We start from the raw sequence: 21,173 nt of genomic DNA on the forward strand, positions 1-21,173 counted from the left end.
AGTACATACCCAAAATGTGTCTCTTTAGCAAACATCATTCATAGTGCCTTTGGTGTGCGGGCACAGAATACATTTTGGTAAACTCCACATTAGAGAGTAATGTAAGTGCCGTCATAAAAGAGAAGACTCAAGGTATGAATCTGACAGAAGAAAGGAAGACTAAGGATTCCTTAGGGTCAAGCTTTACTTCAGAACGTGTATTTCAGTATTTTATGTGATATGGTGATATAGCAGGCACTCAAATATATTAATGAATTGTTAAAAAGGGCGGAGATAGTTGAGAAATGCAGAAGACTTTGAATTCAGAGCTAATGACTCTCCTTGGTGGTGGTAAATTTTGTTACATCTGTGATTTGATGGACTGGAAATACGAAGTCATTGATAGGTGCATGAGTTTCAACTGAAGAAGCCTTAGATGTTTTGAATGCAATCCATACTAGATGTCAGACAGGCTGATGGGCATTTTTATATACCTGCTCTCATTGGATGCTTTTATTGTTGGATAAGAGTATGGTTATCTACTGCCAGAAGTTGTAATCTTTTGTCTTCAACAATATGACATTTCAATGCACATAATACACTTTTCAACCTATTTCAAACTTATCAATTAGTAGCAATTTGTGGAATATAAAAAAGATCACTTATGGTAAGTCCCAGGAGGCTTCTTTTATGGTGAGTTATGGTCAGTACTATAATACTGCTGGTCCTAATGAGCATGAATAGCGTTCTAAAACACAATGAGGTCCCTGCCATATCTTGCTACTGTAGGGGAATTCCCAGACTCAGTCCTACTTTCTTTTTATTGTATATATGTTGGGGTACCTCTCAAGTTTGCAGTGATGACTTACTTGTAAATCTGGTCTGTTTCCAATTGTTTTTATAGGCACTAAAATTCAAAATATTAGTGAAAAATAAAAAAATAGGAACCTTATTGGAAACCCGTGAGAGGAAGGGGACTAAAAAACAGGGCCAGGTGTTAGAGTTAGAAGAAGAGATATATGAAGATGATGATGGTGAATTAATAAGTGGACCAGAAACACAAGATATCTTTTTCTCACGGCTCCAGAAGGCAAAGGACATAAGTCTCTCAAAGCTGACCGGAGGAGTACTTGCCACCAAAAAGGTGAGAACATGTTTTTTGAGAATCTTACAAGCTATCAAAGCTTTCTAATGTTGTCAGTGGAGAGCTGAAATAATTTTATGTAAGGGAGTCAGCTTCCTCTTAATGAGAACTTGAGTCCAATTTAAAATCTGATCTGAAAGAGGTTGGCAGTGGATAAGAACATTTGAAATCTCTCTCTCTTTCTGAGGTAGCTTTTCCTAAAATGCTTTTGATGGAGTAAAGCTCTTAAGTAATAGGCATTTACAGAGTAGAAAGGATGCAGAGGTAAATAACACAATTTCTCTGTCCTGCAGCAGAAACAGAAGCAACAGAGTCAATGTTAATGCTGCACAGTATTATATGCATTAGTATTACATATAATATTATATTAAAATGCATGCATTGTGTTATATGCTAGTATCCATGAGATGAGAACTTATTTCTTCCCTTGCATGAACAAATCTTAATTGAGGGATGGCTTGATGTAGTGTTTCAAATCAGGTAGCCAGACTTCTTTGTGCATCTTTGGCCCTGCTTTCTCTGTATTTGGGGATGATTAGTGTAAAAAATTCAGCTTTGTATACTTTATAGGATCAAACACAGTGCATGCCTATCTAAGAGAGAGACATTTTGTTTTGAATGTCTCCCATGGTCTGTCCATTTGCATCAGTTTGCTGATACTATAGTGGTCAGCTGTCTGGGAAGACCTTGCGGAATGATTTGTATTTAAACATGGAGAAGCCATATGCATCTAGGAATCTGTCAATTTCTTCTAGATTTTTCTTTTGAATATAAGTTTTCAAAGTATTCCTAATAATACCTTGTACCCCACCAGACTCTGTTGTAACACCCTCTATGTCTCTAACTTTATTCTTCTGATAACCTCTCTTTTGATTAGTTTGGATAGAGGTTTGTTGATCTGGTTTATTTTTTCAAAGAGCTAACATTTTGTTTGATGGGTTCTATTTGTCAATTTTTAGTTTCCACTTCATCAAATTCTGTCTTATCTTTTAAATTGACTGGATTTCCATTATTTTTCAGTTGCGGGTCTTTGATATGTGTTTCTATTTTTTATCATCTTAAATTTTTTTTTTGTAATTTCATACACAGACACAATATGTTTAGGTCATATCCACTCCGTGTTTCCCTTGCACCTCCTTTAATTGCCCCCACATACACTCCTCCTACTTAGTGAATTCTTCTTCCTCCTCTTCCTCTCCCTCCTCCTTATTTCCTTCCTTCCCTCTCCTCCTTGTAGTCCAACTAATGCTGCCTGTGTGTTGATCTTGTATGTTCATCTAGTATCTTCATCTATATGCTCATGGGTGTAGAGCAACCTCTCACTGCCACACTGCTGAAGAAAACTGGCTTTCTTTCCTTCTGTGATCCTCCACTGCTAATAGAGCCACAGGTGCTCCTACCCTCTTCTTGGTAGAATTTTGGCTGTAGCAGTAATGCCTGCATTACCGATACCCATTTACCATGTCTGAGCGAAGGGCTGCGGATTAAAAATAGAGACAAGAGACAGCGAGTCATTCGCCATGGTTGAAATGCCGAATGCCTTTTATTGAAAGAGGGAAGAAACCTTAAATACAGGCTTACAACACAAATGGAGGAACCCCGGGAGGGCAGAAGTTCGCTATCAATGGTCTACATTCCAGACCCAATGTTCTACATTCTTGCATCTAAGTTGTTAACGCCCAATATGCAGGATACACAAACAAGGAACTTCCCTTAAGCATTCAGAAGGGTGGATACCGGCAGGGAATCTGAATAGGGAGGACATCTGATCAAGGTCAGCAAGCAAGGCCGCAGCCACTCATAGTCGGGGGCCAGGGCCCATGGCACCCACACTGGCTGCCTTGATCTTGTGGGGGGCTTGTGCAGGCAACCACACCTGCTGTGGGTTCGCTGGTGCAGCGGCTGTGCTGTGTCTGGAAAACATTATTTCTCAGCAATGTTCCTGACCTCTGGCTCCTATAATCTTTCTGCTTCCCCTTCTGAAGTGCTCCCTGAGCCTTGCAGAGGGATGATGGAGGCATCCTAGTTTGCTTTGGTCTTCTTTATTTCTTGATACCTACTGTCTTTGAGCTGGGGATCATTATACTACGGGAGACCAGCCAGGCTCAGGCAAACACTGCATGTTTGTTCTGATATGGAAATCAATATTTAAATTTATGCACGTGTATACACACACACACACACACACACTCACACACACACACACACACACACACACACACGACTCAAAAGTAGGAAGAGGACTACTAAAGAGGATGAAGAAATATAAAGGATTGAAATGGGACTAGGGGAAGATAGTAGAATCCATGTGACATAAAAATTGAGGAGGGGAAGAACAGGAGGCAGCCAGAGGGATCACGGGGAGGGCAGTGTGGGAGATAGATGAATTTGAGCAAAGTATAATAATACATATGTGTCAGGATGTCATGAAGAAATCTATCGTTTATGTACTAACTTAAATAATAATGTGTAGCAGGAGCATGAGTAAGGGCTGTTTTCCACAAACCTGGGAAGTGACTGGGGGAACTGCAGTGGAGGAGCAAATATCTACTACACAACAGAAACTCTCCCCAAATGTCAGAATAAACTGGAAATATATTCGTGATTACAGTTTTTAAATTTGTAAAATTTATGAGAATAAGATGAGATTGGGGGGGGGGCGGTGAGAAAATAGTAAACATTACTATTCTCAGATCTTCAAACATTAACTAGATTTTTAAGTTCAGTCTAGTCCATATGATTATTAAATATTGTGGTCATAAGAACAATCACATTGACTTAGTCCAAAGGATTTTGGGAGAAATAAGCTTAAGAAAAAACTGAAATGATCTCTTTAAAAGCATATTTTTGTTATTAGAAAAGAAACTTTTCAAATGATTAGTGTAAAAATGTGAAACCACTGCATTTTATTTTTAGAGCAGGAAGCTAAGAATAGCTCTGGCCTTATCTGATCTTGTCATTTATACTAAAGCCGAGAAGTTCCGGAGCTTACAACATTCAAGACTCTATCAGCAATTTAATGAGAATAATTCTATTGGGGAGTCTCGAGCTCGAAAACTTTCCAAATTGAGAGGTAAATGCTTAAAACTCCAAAGGATAGAGTATTTAAGTTAGTTCTATTTACTGCTAGGAGGGTTAACATGGGTTGGGCATATTTATGAATATATATTCTTATTAAATTATTAGGGGTTATATTAAAATTGAAGGGGTTGTATTTTTGAATTGCATTCTTTCACATCACAAAACTTTGCCTTGATTTTTTAGACAAGGTATAATTATGGAGTCCTGGCTGGCCTGAAACACGCTGTAGAGCAGGCTGGCCATGAACTCACAGAGACCTACCTGCCTCTGCCTACCAAGTGCTGAGATTAAAGGTGTGTCAACATTTTGCTTTAAGTGCCTTCTTTAAGTCATGACATTTGAATTGAGAGTGTGAAGTGTGGACCCTTCTGTGGGCAAATCTGTGGTGAGCAGATGGCACTACAGAGTGATGAGTGACAGGGCTCACTGTAAAACACTTGGGGTTTCCCTTGGAGAAAGTGTCAGCAGAAGCAGGCTGCAATCCAAGAGTGGCCTGAATTATTGCATGCTTTGGAAAGGTGCATTGCACAGCAGCGGAGGGTCTGATAAATAAAAGAAAAAGATAGAGTGCTATTCAATGGTGTGGAATGAAAAAAACAGAGTAGGATGGAACAAGAAGGAATACTTTATGAAACCATTAGAGAGAGAGAGAGAGAGAGAGAGAGAGAGAGAGGACACTGATATGTATATGTGGATGTATGAACTTGTGATCATGCAGAATCCAGTTGAAGATATAAGGTTCCTACTCTGTCACTCTGCCTGATTCCCTCAAGACAGGATCTCTCACTGAACCTGGAGCTAAGCTGGTAGTCAGCAAGCTTCACTGATCCACCCAGTGCATCCCCATCCTGCCGCAGCGCCGAGGCTACGGGTGCTCATGTAGCCATGCTGGGTTTTTATATGGGCAGTGGGGATGTAAACTTGGGGCTGCATGTTTGTTCAGCAGGAACTCTTATCTGCTGACTGATCACCCCAACTTGAGTTGTGTATATTTCTTACTGCACAGTATGGTCAAGATGACCTACTTTACTAACTGGCATCTGACACCTCAAACTGTTGGGCAGCTTTTTAGATTTATAAGAACAGGAGCTCTGGGCATAGTGGGAGTGGTCACAATTCTCTCACACACACAAACACACACAAACAATTTTAGAAAGTGATTGGGTAAGGGTAAGCCCAGATATAGTGCATAGCATCATAAAGAGAGTAGAACATTTTTCTTGTACCAAAAGTCAGTAATTAAATAATTAATAACAGTGGCAAAGGTTTGACTGCATAGATACTGTATATTTATCATTATACACATCACAAAAATAAAATCTGGGAATGTTATCAAAAATGGAATGATTTTCACATTATTCCAGTTAAGTTTTTTTTTTTTTTAAAAGGCAACCAGTAAAAGGGAATACATAATATAAATCCATTTGAAAAATTAGCATATAGATAGAAAAGAATGGAAAGAAACACACCATTCAGTTATTGGTAATTCTTAATTGAGTGATGAGATTATATGTAGTTTTGTTTCCTCTTTTTTTTATTTGATTTCCATATGTTTCTAGGAAGACCATGAAGTGCGTTTGTAATAAATTATGTGTAATTTCTGGTGGCAAATTTCAGAAACAACACAGTGGTACCACATTACAAGACTGTGTTAACTATTTTTCTCATTGTCATAACCAAGTGCCTGACAAGCAGCAACTTCAGGAAGGAAGCTGAGGTGACTCACAGTTTGAGGAAACATAGTCCATCCTGGCCTTGAAAGTATGATGGCTATAACTCCATGGTGGTGGGTGCATGAAGCAGCTGCTTGCTCACATCTCTTTAGATAACGAAGCAAGAGAGATGGATGTTTGTGATCAATTGACTTTCCTCATTTCTCCTTTTTATTAACAATGCAAGAACCTAGTCCATGGATTGATGCCACCCATATTAAGAGGGTCTTTCTCAGTTAATCCTCTGTAGAAATACCCTCATGAGCACACATGTAGTTGTGCCTTACTGATGCCTGGGTGTTTCTTAATCCAATCATGTTGACACTCTGAGTTTATCATTACTGAAGCCTTAGTTATCATTCATATGTCACTATGTAGATGGTAAACTCTAGGTCCCAAGTGTGCATATTGTGTTTACAGATAGACTTTCTTCAGAGAACAGAAGGGAGATGATTTCAAAACAACATTTGGCTTTTAAATTAGCAATACTTCTTAAAGAATAATATTTAGGACAAGGAGGAAAGAGTTCTGTCCCATTAGCAAATACCATGGGCTATACATAGCAACCATTTCTCTCAATGTTGATTGTCATACTGTCAGAAATGGTTGTGGCAGTGAGATCTGTTCAGTGAAAGAAGCAAAATCTTGAAGAAAACATGGCATCTGTGTTAAAAAAAAAGAACTAAAGGGACATCAGTCAAATGGTGAAGGATGCAAATTAGTTTTTAATCCCAAGCCACTAATGGTATAGACAAGCAGAAATACACAGAGTACATATTGATTACATATGCATGCATACATATGTACATATTACAAGCAAGTAGATAGCCCAGCAACAGAGATATGAGATATAAAATGGAAGGTTGAAAGCAGAGATTGGATACACTTGAAAAAAAAGATGCTGGACCAGAGGTCTGGGGACTAAGCCAATAACTCAATGGTCCCTCCAAAGTCTATAATTATGTGAAAAGATTGATAAATTAATTTAACTAGAAACACACAGCCTTGTATGACTTACATGTGAGTCCATCTTAATATGAAAATTGAGGGTAAAAAAACCAAATTGGTAAATGTGCTACTTAAAAAAATTTATTTTGGAATTGTGTTTATTCTTGTATTAATGTGGAATTAATTTGGATGTGTAAAAGTGAAATAGTTCAAGTATATAGTCAATGTACATAAATTATTCCATAAAGTTATTATAAAATATTATGAATTATTCTACAAACATAAATGTATGGGATTCTCTTTTATTTTGTGATAATTTTTTTTTGTCAAGGACATGCAAAGAATTGTTTCACACATATGAGTAATATACAAAAATAGTTTGTTTCACTGATTACAAATGCTTCACAAAGTTGTATTACTTTTTTCTTCTTTTAGCACATGAATTCATTTTCCACACCAGGACATTCATTACCAGAGTTTACCCAAAACTTATGAGAGCAGACTCTTCTAATTTTAACCCTCAAGAGTTTTGGAATGTAGGCTGTCAGATGGGTATGTTACATAGGATAATGAGCTATCTGCAAATGTAAGTAGAAATTAATTCATTGTGTGAGTTAATGGAAATTTCTGGAAAAGTTTTGGTACTGGAAGTGGGATCAGGTACTCATGGTAAGTCACTGGTTTCTAGAGCTTAAGTTTTCCTGAAATGACTAGAGAGGGTTGGAAGTTTTAGACTAATTCTCAAGGACTTGATATTGGAACATGTATGCTTGAGGGACAGGAAGACCAGAGGGACAGGAGGGGAATTGAAGACCAGGTGCCTTGCTTGAGTTAAGCTCAAGCCCTCTTCAAGCCAAGTATCTTCCATCATTTCACTTTTTTGGGAGCTTTGATATTCATAGCCTCAAAAGGTGAGTAGGGTCACTGGGCTGGTTATTTCTCCATTCCAGATTTGCCTTGTTCCTAACCAAAGAACAGGCATGGCACCAGCACTAACCACTCAGTGTCATTGTCACTGACCACTCTTCATTTCCTGGACTGTGGAGAGGTGCACATGTAGGCCTAAGGAGATGGGGAGTGGGGTCAGATGCAATGTGGAGGGCTTGAGGAAGGACTGTGTACCAGGACCACTTATTAGGCACTATATATACTCACCTTCTTAGAAAACATATCCACCTCTTGGACCTGGATATTTGTGATACAGTTGGTGCCTTCTCTTCTTTAATAGTATATACCAGTACTGATGAGTGAATTTAAGGCCCCACACAGGTTAAGAAAACACTCTACCCCTGAGTTAGAGCCCCAGCCCTATTTTCTTTATTTATTTAATGAATGTTATCTGACACACACATTGCTTTTTTGTAATCCATACTGAATGCCACTTTTATTTCCTTATTCCAAGCTGTCTAGTAGATGGATATCATGAGGCATGCATGTAATCTCAGTACTGGGGAAAAGGGAGGCAAGGGCTTTGGGAGTTCAAGGTCTTCCTCTCTTACATGGAGAGTTTGAGGCCAGCCTGGGCTATATGATACTCTGTCTCAAAAACTAGCCCTCCAACCAACAACTATATAATAATTTAATTTACAAATTAAATGTTACAATTCACAGATGCACATTAACATAGGCAAGTGTCTTAGTTAGGGTTTCTATTGCTGTGAAGAGACATGTGAAGAGACCATGACCACTGCAACTCTTATAAACGAAAGAGTTTAATTGAGGCTGGCCTACAGTTCAGAGATTTAGTCCTTTATCATCATGGCAGGAAGCATGGCAGCATGCAGGCAGACATGATCTCGGAGAGGTAGCTGAGAGTTCTACATCTGGATCCTCATACAGCAGGAAGAGAGAGAGACACTGGGTCTGTCTTGAGTAATTTTTTTTTTTTTTTTTTTTTTTTGGTTTTTCGAGACAGGGTTTCTCTTGTGTAGCTTTGTGCCTTTCCTGGAACTCACTTGGTAGCCCGGGCTGGCCTCGAACTCACAGAGATCCGCCTGGCTCTGCCTCCCGAGTGCTGGGATTAAAGGCGTGCGTCACCACCGCCCGGCAAAGCCTACCCTCAGTGACACACTTCTTCCAACAAGGCCACACCTCCTAATAGTGTCACTCCCTACGGGCCTATGGAGACCATTTTCATTCAAATTACCAGAGTAAGACAGCAATAAAATATTTAAAAACCATGAATTATTAGAAGAATGATCCATATTCTTGGAATACATGAAGATAAGCAGTGTGTGATGATTTTGACACACCACTGAACTGAGTCTCTTTAACTGCACTCCCTGTTTCCTGACAACATACTTTTTTATCACAGTGGCCTTGAATTTCCAAACCCCTGGACTGCCTATGGATTTGCAGAATGGGAAATTTTTGGATAATGGAGGCTCTGGATACATTTTGAAGCCAGACTTTCTAAGAGATGCAACCCTGAGCTTTAACCCAAATGAAACAACAGGAAATGGCCGCCCAATTACCCTCACAATTCGAGTAAGATGAATGCCTTGTTCTGTTATTTGCTGGTTGTTACGTAAACTAGATAGTGTACATTAATATTTCAATCCCACTGATCTGCTCTAATGCCTCTTAAATTCCTGTTAATCTTTTTAGACACAATTAATGGATGCCATTTTAGCATCTTTTCCTGTTGTCTGAAAAATGTTCTGTGCATTTTCACATGAATGATTTTCTGCCAGGGAATAGAAATATTGAGGCTAAAACCTTTTCCTCCGAGAGATCTATTTATATTATTCCATTGTATTTCGCCATTTAGCACTGTGATGGAGTGGTTTGATTTCTGCTCACTGATGACCTTGTGGACATGCGACTTTTTGTCCCTTAAGTTTAAAGAATTTCACCAGCACATTCTAGGAGCTATTTCCTTCTCATTAATCTCTTACTTCTGTGGTGCAGTATTCTTTCCCCACTAGTCTCTGAACTCTGTTTGATTGCAAATAAAGGAAGGTATGTATACACTTTCTTCTGTACCCATCCATACAAGGATGTCTATTAATGTGTTACAAGTTTAGAATGTTCTCGATTTTTTCCCTGTAGTTTGGGAGAGCTTTAACATTTATTCCCTAAATAGATGATTCAAAAATCTAGATTTAATATTTAGATTTATTTATTTAGTTTTGTGTGTGTGTGTGTGTGTGTGTGTGTGTGTGTATGAGTGTGTACCTGGGGAGTTCAGAAGAGGGCATCAGATCCTCCTGGAGCTGGAGGTACAGCTGGTTGTGAACTGCCCATTGTGGGTGCTAGAAACTGGACTCTTGTCCTCAGCAGTGCATGTTCTTAACTTCGGAGCCATCCTCTCAGAATCCTGTATCTGAATTTATTTTCGTTTTTAATACAGATGTGCATTTTCTCCTGCACTTTTGGTCTCCAGTTGCCAGTTACCTCAGGTTGCTTCCTTTTTTGTCTCTAGCTGCATCCTGCCCCTTCCTGTTCCCCTGCCTCATTATTTCGTCTCTTGCTTTATTGCTTCCTATACAATTTCCTTGAGAGCAAAAGCAGCTGTCTCCATTAGCACAGACTTTTCTTCATTCTCTATGACCTAAATGCAGTGTTTATTTACTTTGTAAAATGTCACGGAACCTTTACAGAGCCTGGTTGCATTTTTCTCTCCACTTAGTTTCAAGCCACTCCTTTGGGTTGTACCTCTACCTAGAAAGTCTGCAACTGGAGACTAAGGAACTGGGTCCGTGTGGCCTCTGCAGAGTGGCTCCTTCTGTTTGACCAGTTGCTCCTACAACCATGGGACCCATCTCAGATGCTCTTCTGGAATTGGGGTCAGCGGTCTTGCTGTTTCCAGCCATATGGTCTATGCTGAGACTATGCCAGCTGCTGAGTGGCTTCTCGATCTCCACTCTCGGCTGCGGTGCCTGAAACCCCAGAGTCCCCAGAATATGCTTCCCTACAGTTTTTGTTTTATCTCTTTCTACATTGTCATAACACTACCGGGCTCGGGGGGGGGGGGGGGGGGCCCACTCTCCCTGCTTTCAGGTCCTAGCCATTTAATCCCAGTGAAGAACAGGCATCAGGGGGAATTTTATGCTACTTTCCAAAACCAGTTTTGACAGGAGACTAGAGCAAAGATGGCCAGGGAGGAAATGCTTTGGGGCTGCTGTTAGGATGTTGTGACACTAGAACCTAGTCAAAGTGGAAACCTAGAAATCACCTACAGCAGGTACCCCAAGTATTGGCTAGCTGACACTTTTTCTGGCATCTGGAGAAGTATTATTAACCACTGGGCTTTTTTTTTTTTTACAAGGGGATCATCACATTAGCCTCCTTTCTGAATCTTTTAAGTAGTTGATTCAGTGGGAAAGGTGGATTAGCCACTCCTAAGAGCTCTTCATAGCACACTCAAGTGCTTGTCTAGCACTGAATTCTTTGTCTATCTGCCACGGGAATCTGTTTCACTTTCATTGATGGATTCCTTTTTCTATTCGTACTCCTAAAATATTTATATTGAATAAAGCTTTTATCTAACCCCTGTTCCAAACTAATGACTCTTTTCAAATTCTCTTATGCAGTGGTTCATAATTTTAAGCACCAATAAGGCTCAAATCTTTAACCTGATCTAATTTTTTTTTTAAAAAAGCATGTTTTAAACAGTCTACTAAGCATCCACACTCTTAAATCAGTAAGTATCCTGTCAAACTTAAAAACTTTAAACCCGAACATCCTTTCCTAGTCAATCTACCTTTAAATATTTTATTGACATGTCAATGAATGGCACCATTCACCTGACCAGAAAACAGGATGGTATTATACATCTCCCTCACTTCCTATATCATCCATTTTTAAAATCTATCCAAGCCGGGCGGTGGTGGCGCACGCCTTTAATCCCAGCACTCGGGAGGCAGAGGCAGGCGGATCTCTGTGAGTTCGAGGCCAGCCTGGGCTACCAAGTGAGTCCTAGGAAAGGCGCAAAACTACACAGAGAAACCCTGTCTCGAAAAATCAAAAAAAAAAAAAAAAAAAAAAAAAATCTATCCAGCCCACTACATGTCTTCATTATCCATTCCCGTGGTCTACAATTGCTGCTGTCCTGTTTCAGGAATTCATTATCCATCACTAGGTCTCTTTTGGCTTTTTAAATATGTCCAATCAGCCTACATGATGGTTAGTTTTAACTGTCAACTTGCCCTAGTCTGGAACCACCAGGGAAGACAGTCTCAGTGGGAGACTGGATTAGGTTGGTCTGTGGGCATGTCTACAAGAGATTTTCTTTTAAAAATATTTTATTACTTTATGTTTATGGGTATTTTGCCTGTGTATATGTTTATGTACCTTGTGCATGCCTGGTGCCCATGGAGGCTAAAAGAGGGTGTTGGATCCTTGGGAGCTGGAGTTACAGAAGGTTGTAAGCTGCCAAGCGAGTATTGGGAATCTAACTCTGTTTCTCTGGAAAAGCAGCAAGTGCTCTTAACCACTGACCCAAGTCTTGAAATGTGGCGGCATGTGTGTGGGTTCATGCTGATCCATAGAAAGAAAACTTGGAGGAACCTTAAGAATGAATTTAGTCTTTTGCAATTGCAAGGGGATCCAGTCTCTAAGGACTGATGCACTTTCCCTTTGCCCAGGGCAATTTTATTTTTCTCAATATTTACATTTTAGCCACTTGATTTCCATATGTTCAAAACAACCTGAAAGAAGCTCCCAAAAATACAATGCCAAGTGCAAATTCCTGGATTCATTAGGCACCACCATTTTCCAGGTTTCCTGAACCAAATTTTGCACAGGCCTTTGTATCCTTAGGAGACTCTGAGACAAGATTCACATAGGGCAACAAGAGAAACAAAAGATGTCTGCTAAACAAAAGATGGATTAGGGCTAGGTGCTGCTCTCTGGAGCCCAGGCCAGGTGTAGCTCAGTGGGAGTGCAGCCACAGACCCATCTCTCTAGTTCCAAGTAAGAGACTTGTCTTATTGGGTTAAATGGTCTGGGGAGACCCAGCCTGAAAGTGTGTGGCACCGTTCCCTAAATTTGGGTCCTGGGATGTATAAAAGAAGGTAAACTGAGCAGCAAGCTTGCATGCATTGATTCTCTTTGCTCTTAACTGTGGATGTGACCAGTTCCTTCACGTTCCTGCCTTGACTTCCTCACAATGATGATGAAGTGTAAGCTGAACAAGCATTTCTTCTTCTCTTCTTCTTCCTCCTCCTCCTCCTCTTCTTCATCTTCCTCCTCCTTTTTGAGACAGGGTTTTTCTGTGTGACAGCCAGAACTGGAACTTGATTTGTAGACCAGGCTAGCCTTGAATTCACTGGGATCTGCCTGCTTCTGCCCCCCTCCTTCCCAAGAGCTAGGAGTATTTCTTCTTTAAGGTTACTTTTGTCAGGGTATTCTATCACAATACAGAAACTAAACTAAAACAGCCTGTTCCCATCCTCCTAGCCACTCTTCTTTATGTTAAAAAGAAAACTAGGTTTTTCTGCAATGATGATCTCATTAGGACTTAACATTCGTTTCTGTCTACCAGTTACTTTCCTGGTCAAGGCTTGACTTACTTCTCCCTACCCATGTTTCTCCATGTCCAGCCTTAACTTAGTCTATAGCCATGCCCAGGATTTACTTCCTTGAATTGCAATCTTTTTTTTTTCCTCTATAATTCACTTTTCTGCCTCTCTGTGTCTCTGTCTCTCTCTCCTCTCTCTGTCTCTCTGTCTCTCTCTGTGTGTCTTTAGACAAGATCTTACTCTGTAAACCATAGCTACCTTGGAATTTGCTATCTAGGCTAACAAGCTGGCCTTGAACTCATAGAGATTTGTCTGTTTCTTCCTCTTGAGTGCTGGCATTAAATTTAGATAACATGACCTGACTGACTCACGACTTAAAAAATCATTACTTTCTGGAAAACTTTTTTTTTCTTGGTTGTCCTCCTCTTTTTTCTTCCCCCCTCTCTTTCTTTTCTTTCTAGTTTCCTTCTGTTTTTCTGTCCCAACAAGTACATATTATAGCACTTAGAATACTGCATTATAGTCATTTTCTTGTCCTTACTCAGAGTTATCTAAGGATTCTTTAAGGATAAGAACTGTGCTCTGTTCAAGCCTCATTGACAGGTCTGACATAAACCACATGCTTCATAGATAGGAGTTAATTGAATGAGTGACAACATCTGTTGCATGCTGAAAATAGGACAAAGCATCTGTGCTATCTTGTTGGAAAGGAAGTTTCAAGGTAGTTTGTGTTCAGAGATGCTTATGAATGTTCTGGGCATGTATTCCGAGAATCTCATGTTGAGGTGTTAAGTGGCTTGGACTCAGATAGGTTAGTGAGTCTCCCAGGAAGCAGCAGCCGCAGCCACACACCTCAGCCACATGAGTGAGTCCTCTCCTCATGCTTATTCTCAGGAGCTTTGTAGTTGGTTACTTTAATCTTACAGGTTATGGGAGCATAACTTGGAAACTGGAAGGCTTGGATTTACTGTAAGCTTCCTGGAGTCCTTGATGAAGACAGTCAGCACTTCCAGTTTATTCTGTCACCTGTGAACTGAGAGTTTTAGTTTAGCTCATTCTGTTCTGTTCTTTGACATAAAGTGTACTAACACTAAAATGGCCCATTTTGGTAAGTCCCTTTCCCTGAATAGCTGATAATTAGCTGGCAAGCACTCATATTTGGGAGTAGTGTAGTAAATATCTCTAAGCAATGTTCTTCTTAAACATGCAGATGTCTAACTATGCTGAATGACTTCTGCCTCCTGAATAAGGCCACTATTTTTAGTCACCTCAGTATATAGTTGATGTCATAACATGTAGGTTTTGGACAGGTTACACACCAGCAATTCTTCTTTTCCCTTTCCCTCCCATTCTCTGTTCTGCCTCTCTACTTTTCTCTTATTTTTTATATGAGTAATTATTTATATACAAACATATACTCATCTTCAGTGACTGAGACTGTGCTTCAGTTTTTATAACTGCATCTTTAGGCTTATAGATTTTTTTGTTTGAGAATTTAATATACATATACAGTGTAATTTTCTCTGTTTAGTTCCATGCCGCATCTTTTAATTGGTTGTTCGTTTTTATGATACTTAGTTGTTTTCTTTGTTTGCTGATTGTTTTCTAGTTCATTGTAGACACTAGCTCTTTGTCAGATCTATAGCTGATAAAGAATGTTTTCCCATTCTGTAAGCTGTCTCTCCAGTTTAATGATGATGCCTTTTGCTGTATGGGAGCCTTTTGGTTTCATGAAGTCTCATTCATGAGCTGTCTGTCTTTATGTCTGTCTTGTCAGGATCCTGTTTGGGAAGTCCTTTTTTTCTGCCTGTAGGTTGAAATATATCCTCAACTTTCTTCTCTAACAGACTCAGCAGATCGGGTCTTACATCAAGGTCAGAAAGCATGCAAAATATTATTTCAATTATCTCCTATTTATTGAGATTTAATTAAGTCTTAATATATCATCATTTTTGGAGAAAGTTCCATGGGCTGCTGAGAAGAATGTGTATTCTTTAGTGTTTGAGTACAATAGGCTGTAGATGTGTTAAGTCCATTTGATTTATGGTATCCAGAGTTTCTCTGTTTAGCTTTTGCTAAGATAACCTGTCTACTGGTGACAGTTGAAATTAAATCCAGTCATAACCAGTGTGTTGGGTTTATCTATGGTTTTAAATATAGTAGCATGTCTTCACTGAAGTTGGGTGCACCTATTTGGTGCATGCATTTGCATTGTCCTCTTGGTGGGTTGTTACTTTAATGAATATGAAGTGACCTTCCTTGTACTCTCTGATTAATTGGTTTTGATTTGAATTTATTGTCATATACTAGAATAACTATAACTACACCTACTTATTTCCTAGTTCTGTTTGCTCGGTATAACCCTTTTCCATCTTTTTATTATGAGGTGGTGTCTATTATTGATGATAAGGTGCATTTCTTGGAGACAGGAAAAAGATGAGTTCTATTTCTCATTAATTCTGCTACAATGCATCATTTTATTTGAGGAATTCCATACATTAGTATTGGGAGCTATATTATTGAAAGATGTATAACAATTCCTGTCATTTTGTAGTGTTTTCTTGGACTTCTGATTAACTGTTCTTGCTCTGTTTACTTATTCCCTATGAACTCTTGATGTGTTTATCATCCTCTTCATACTGAATTAGTCCTTCTTGTATCCTCTGTAGAACTTTGGCTTACTGTTAATAAGTCTGTTTAATCTGTTTTAATCATGGAAAGTTTTTATTTCTCCTTTAGTTTAGTGGATAATTCTTCTGGGTGTAATAGTCTGAGTTGACAGTTGTGGTCTTTCAGAAATTGGAATATGTCTTTCCTGACCCTATTGATTTTAAAAGGTTCTGTTGAAAAATCAATTTTTATTCTGGAGGAACTGAACTGGCTTGACAGGTGACTTGGCCTTTTTCTCTTGCAGTTTTCAATACCTTTTTTTATTCTCTGTTTTTAATTTTTTAATTATAATATGTAATAGAGGGATTGTTTTTTGGTCTTGTTTAGTTGGTATTGTGTAAGTCTCTTGTACAAGGGTAGGAATCTTTTTCTCTAGGTTTGGGCAATCTTCTCTGACTTATTGAAAATATTCTGGGTGCCTTTTTTTGGTTTTCTTCTTTTATGCCCACAATTCAAAACTTATGGCTTTTCATGTCTTTGTTTTTGTTTTTGCTTGTCAAGTTTCCTCTTGCAGTGTAGACATGTACAATGTTCAAGAGAAGATTAAGTTGAAAGAGGGTTGATTCACTGTTTTCTTTTATGGAACTTGTATTGAGGGTTATGGGCTCTATCTCTAGTCTTTTTGCTAGTGTCTGTGTAAAAAGATATTACCCAAGAGTCAGCACACCTCTAGCTGGCCCTCTCCTCTACTGCCTTCTGGTGTGGCTCTCCAAGTCTAGCTGCTGTATCTTGGAGAGGAGATCTTAGGAAGCTTGGGTGTGTAGTCAGGAGGCATGTAGGAGGTGTATGGCTCGTAGCAGTAGTTATAGCAAGGGCTGTGTTGTAGGTTTGTAACTTTTATTTCTCACCTTAAATCAACACATTACAAATACTCCATGTTTATTCTTTTTTTTTTTCAAGACAGGGTTTCTCTGTAGTTTTGGTGCCTGTCCTGGATCTCGCTCTGTAGACCAGGCTGTCCTCAAACTTAGAGAGATCCACCTGACTCTGCCTTCTGAGCTATGGGCACCACCACGCCCGGGTCTATGTTTATTCTTAAAATAAAAACAACATTTTGCTTCGTTAATTAGCTGGAACAATAAAAAATCTAAATAAAAATATAACTAGTAACTTTTTAAAGTATGTTTTTGGTCCCTGCCCCTAAATTACATATGAGATAGTTGGTCTTATCAAGCTCCAGTTCCTTGTTATGGTAATGTAACAGTGGATAATAAATTTTATGAATTCAAATGATTCAAATGTAAATTCTTTTAGAAAATGTTATTATGAAAATAAAATAGTGCAATGTTTTATATTTGAAAAGTAATCCTCGTATTTTTTGAAGTATTTCAGTATATGTAACATACATTTAAAGACAGTGCAAATTATCAGAGTAAAGCAGTAATATTGAAATAATAAAAAATGATTATGTTTTTAAAATGAAAATATATACAAATAAATCACAACTTTGGACATTGTGAATTCCACCATAAATGCACTTGAGGGAAGTCAGTTATTTGGTCAATATCTAGTGATATTTGATAGTAAAAGGTTTAAAATGTAAGATTACCATGATTCTGCCAGCTTTTTTTTTTTTTTTTTTTTTTATAACTGATATAGAGCGTTTGTTTTGGAAGGATATGCCACCTGATTAGGGTCAAATAGTGATGCAGTTTTCTGCTTAGCTAAGTTCTCCTGCTCATCTGTGTTTTCACAGCTCATCAGTGGGATCCAGTTGCCTGTCAGCTTGTTCCCTGGCAAAGACGACACATTAGTGATTGTGGAGGTGTACGGTGTTCCAAATGACCACATAAAACACCAGACTCGTGTTGTTAAGAAAAACGGTGAGCTCTTTCACTACTTAGAAAAAAATTATTTTTTTTAGAAACAAATTCTTAGAAAAAATTTAATTTAAAAATAATTTTGTCAGAGAGAATGTTGGTCATACCTCTGGGTTTTGTGGGAATGTCTCTGAGGAAATTCGGTTTGGTTCATCAGACTTGAGCTCCTGCTTTACTAAAGCCTCGTGATTTTTAGAAGCACCAGAAGATGACCATAGGAAAAAAGCACAGATTTTTCCACAATTGGGGATAGGAAAACTTAAGGGAGAAAGAACAACATGACTCTCAAACATGAAGAAGACACAATTACGAGATGCTAGGAAGAAGCCTAGAAGCTCAAGGTGGGTGGACTATAGAATGCTCAAGAAAGACTAGTGAGCGACAGAGTGAGTGAGTTATATTGGGATTGCCGTTGGACAATTTCAAAAGCCATGCTTGCTCTTAGGGAGTTCTCTACAGGCATAGATAAAATTAAGACGTCTTGAGAGGAATAAGACACTGAGCTTTAAGGAGGTTGTTTCTGTAGGTAAGGGGGAAAATACAAGAGAGAAATGAGAAATACAAAGTGTCGGGGGATATGAATCCAGTGATTAAAAGATATAGAAGTCAAGTTACAAGGAAGACGGTGACATCCAGAAAGGAATGGAGGGTGTGTATTCGAGCCACCCGCAGGATAAAGATCTAGGGTGGTGGACAGGAAGAACTGTAAGACTATTAGGACAATGGTACCGTAGTTAGTGATATGGATGTCCTGGAAGAAAGATCATATTTGGATAAGGCATAGTTAATTCATCAGTTTAGTCATAGATGGAAAATACACTCACTAATCAAATTTCACGTTTTGCATGCTCTCTCTAAAAGTTGCAAGTTACTTTTGCATAGGTGTGTATATGAGCGAGACACAGAGTTCAGATATAGGGGGAGGGAGGGAGGCAGGTAGGACACAGGATGAAATGGTATTAGAGAAGGTCCAATGACTTTGCATACAGATTTTCTATGGAGGTTTCCAAATGTTTGTAAAGAATCAACTCTAAATCGACCCCTTCGCCCTACAGAATTATTTCCATTCTTAGGTCATTATTCCAGCATAAGATAATTAATTTACTGTTTCCATAGGCAAAGAGCACAGTCAGGACTGCCACTTAGAACAACAATGATGCTGGGTTTTGAAAACTTTATACAGATTGAAACCCCATCAGGGTTAAAAGGTGAGAAAACTGCTCAAAGACGTCACCCCTGGTGATTCATATGACAAACTGTAGTGCAGAGATGCAAGCAGGGACTGAATCCTTATGCAACATGACTGAAGAGAAGACCCTCCCTTCACAAGGAAATGGAGACATGAGGAAGTTAGAGGTGAGGTTTCTGTGTACCAGGTTGTTACATGAATGTTGTGTACAGCTGGATAAGGAAGGCTAGGTAAAGGTGACCCAGTGACTGCAGGTGGTCTGTAGATACCATAGGTATCACTGTGATCATTCACAAATGTGTCAGTGGTCCTAAAAATAACAAAGAATACTGACATGACTTGGAATGTTTGTCTTTGTACCTGAACAGGCATAATTTTTCTTTCAACCTTTGGACGTATAAGCCCAGATTTTATCTGGGTGTGATTATCCTGATACCATTAACTCAGGGTCTAAGTTTCGGATGATTTGGGTCAAGTCAAAAAGCAACTTGGGTTTCTTGCTGTGGCAAGGGACTAATTGCTTGGGAAGATTTATTTTACTAGAGTCCCAAATTATTCATCAACTTGGGACTTTGAAATCATCGTTAGTGAAAAGTAAGGCAGAGCGCTCGCCTCACAGCCTTTCTTGTCCAGCTGTGTGTGGAGTTCTTCATGTAACAATCCGGTACAGACAAACTTCACGTCTGACTTCCTCATGTCTCCATTTCCTTGTGAAGGGAGGGTCTTCTCTTCAGTCATGTTTCGTAAGGATTCAGTCCCTGCTTGCATCTCTGCGATACAGTTTGTCCTATGAATCACTAAGGGGTGGGGTGACATCTTTGGAGTTTTCTCGCTAGTTAACCCTGATGGGGTTTCGATCTATATAAAGTCTTCAAAACCCAGTACCATTGTTGGTAGGCGATTTTTCTACCCACTGACTACATTAAACACTTAAGTGCTCTAAAATACACATTATTACTGTTGTTATTTACTGGCCAAGTATCAGGAAAAAAAATTGTGGAGATTTATTATTATTTGCTTTTTTCCTTAGAGAAAGTATCTGTGATATTCTTGTATCCCCTTCTTTATATTCCAGCTTTTAGTCCGAGGTGGAATGAAACGTTTACATTTGTTATTCAAGTGCCAGAACTAGCACTGATACGTTTTGTTGTTGAAAATCAAGGCTTTATAACAGGAAATGAATTTCTTGGGCAGTACACTTTACCAGTTCTTTGCATGAACAAAGGTAATGTTATCAAATGTAAGATGATGTTATTATCATTTATGTCTACCTCTATCAAAGCCACACTTTGGTCATACCAAGTTTCTCTGTCTCTTTACCTATATCAATGGGATATAAAGGGAGTTTGAAGTGGATCCATGTACTTTCTTATGTGGAACTGCAGAGATATGTTCTTTGTGTGGACAGTGATGTAGGGATGTTGCATGCTAGGATGCTAGGGAAACTTGGTGTGTGCTTCTTTGCCAGTACCGTAAATCTTCTCTTTCAGTAAAAGGTAGTTATGGTGACAAGAAGATGTGAAGGAGAGGGATAAGACAGAAGGAAACACTGACTCATTCTTCTGCCTGAGCACAGCCCTAAGAGCCTGGGAGCCAGACCTTTTTGGATCATTTTCTGGGCTGCCAGCATGGTGCAGAGTCACCTTTCCAGAATGGTTTACTTAGTGCTACAAATGGCTTCCTCTCAGGATGCTCACTTTTCTATCCCCAGCTGAAGCATGCTAGGAAGCAGGCAGGCTCTTTTGGAACCAGAGGGTGATGGGTAATTTTGGATCATGATGCCCTTGTGAGAGGAGACACATGAGGTGTGGACTCATCACGGGGACACACAGAATTATGGAAGTTAGAACAGAAGCTAGAAATGTTTCATTTTTATGGAAAAGTATCATACTAGGTTGAAAAAACTATGACTGCAGCCACAGTATTAACTATGTGAAGACACTTAGCAGATGACACCTTCTTCTTCAACAGAGGCCATCACTCTTAATTTGTTATTTCTAATTTGATATAATTCCTCTTCCATAGGTTATCGTCGTGTTCCTCTGTTTTCTAAAGCAGGTGCAAACCTTGAGCCTTCTTCACTGTTCATTTACGTTTGGTACATCAGAGAGTGACTAAATGTGCCTGACATGTTAGCTACACATCACAATAAACAGTCCAAAGGAA

At 39.1% G+C, this 21,173-nt stretch overlaps 1 protein-coding gene across 2 annotated transcripts in view; it reads left to right on the forward strand.

Moving 5' to 3' along the window:
• Positions 1-21,173, forward strand: part of Plcz1 (phospholipase C zeta 1) — a 45,822-nt gene extending 24,649 nt beyond the window's left edge. For both annotated transcript variants that reach the window (XM_037204038.1, XM_028872257.2), the window contains exons 8-14: positions 884-1,123; positions 4,040-4,196; positions 7,300-7,416; positions 9,179-9,351; positions 17,695-17,821; positions 20,083-20,232; positions 21,033-21,173. In XM_037204038.1, coding sequence (XP_037059933.1) covers positions 884-1,123; positions 4,040-4,196; positions 7,300-7,416; positions 9,179-9,351; positions 17,695-17,821; positions 20,083-20,232; positions 21,033-21,121 — 1,053 coding nt within the window. In that variant the 3' untranslated portion in view covers positions 21,122-21,173. The remainder of the gene's footprint in view (positions 1-883; positions 1,124-4,039; positions 4,197-7,299; positions 7,417-9,178; positions 9,352-17,694; positions 17,822-20,082; positions 20,233-21,032) is intronic.

The sequence above is a fragment of the Peromyscus leucopus genome, chromosome 3 (genome assembly GCF_004664715.2).
Source record: "Peromyscus leucopus breed LL Stock chromosome 3, UCI_PerLeu_2.1, whole genome shotgun sequence".
Lineage (NCBI taxonomy): Eukaryota > Metazoa > Chordata > Mammalia > Rodentia > Cricetidae > Peromyscus > Peromyscus leucopus.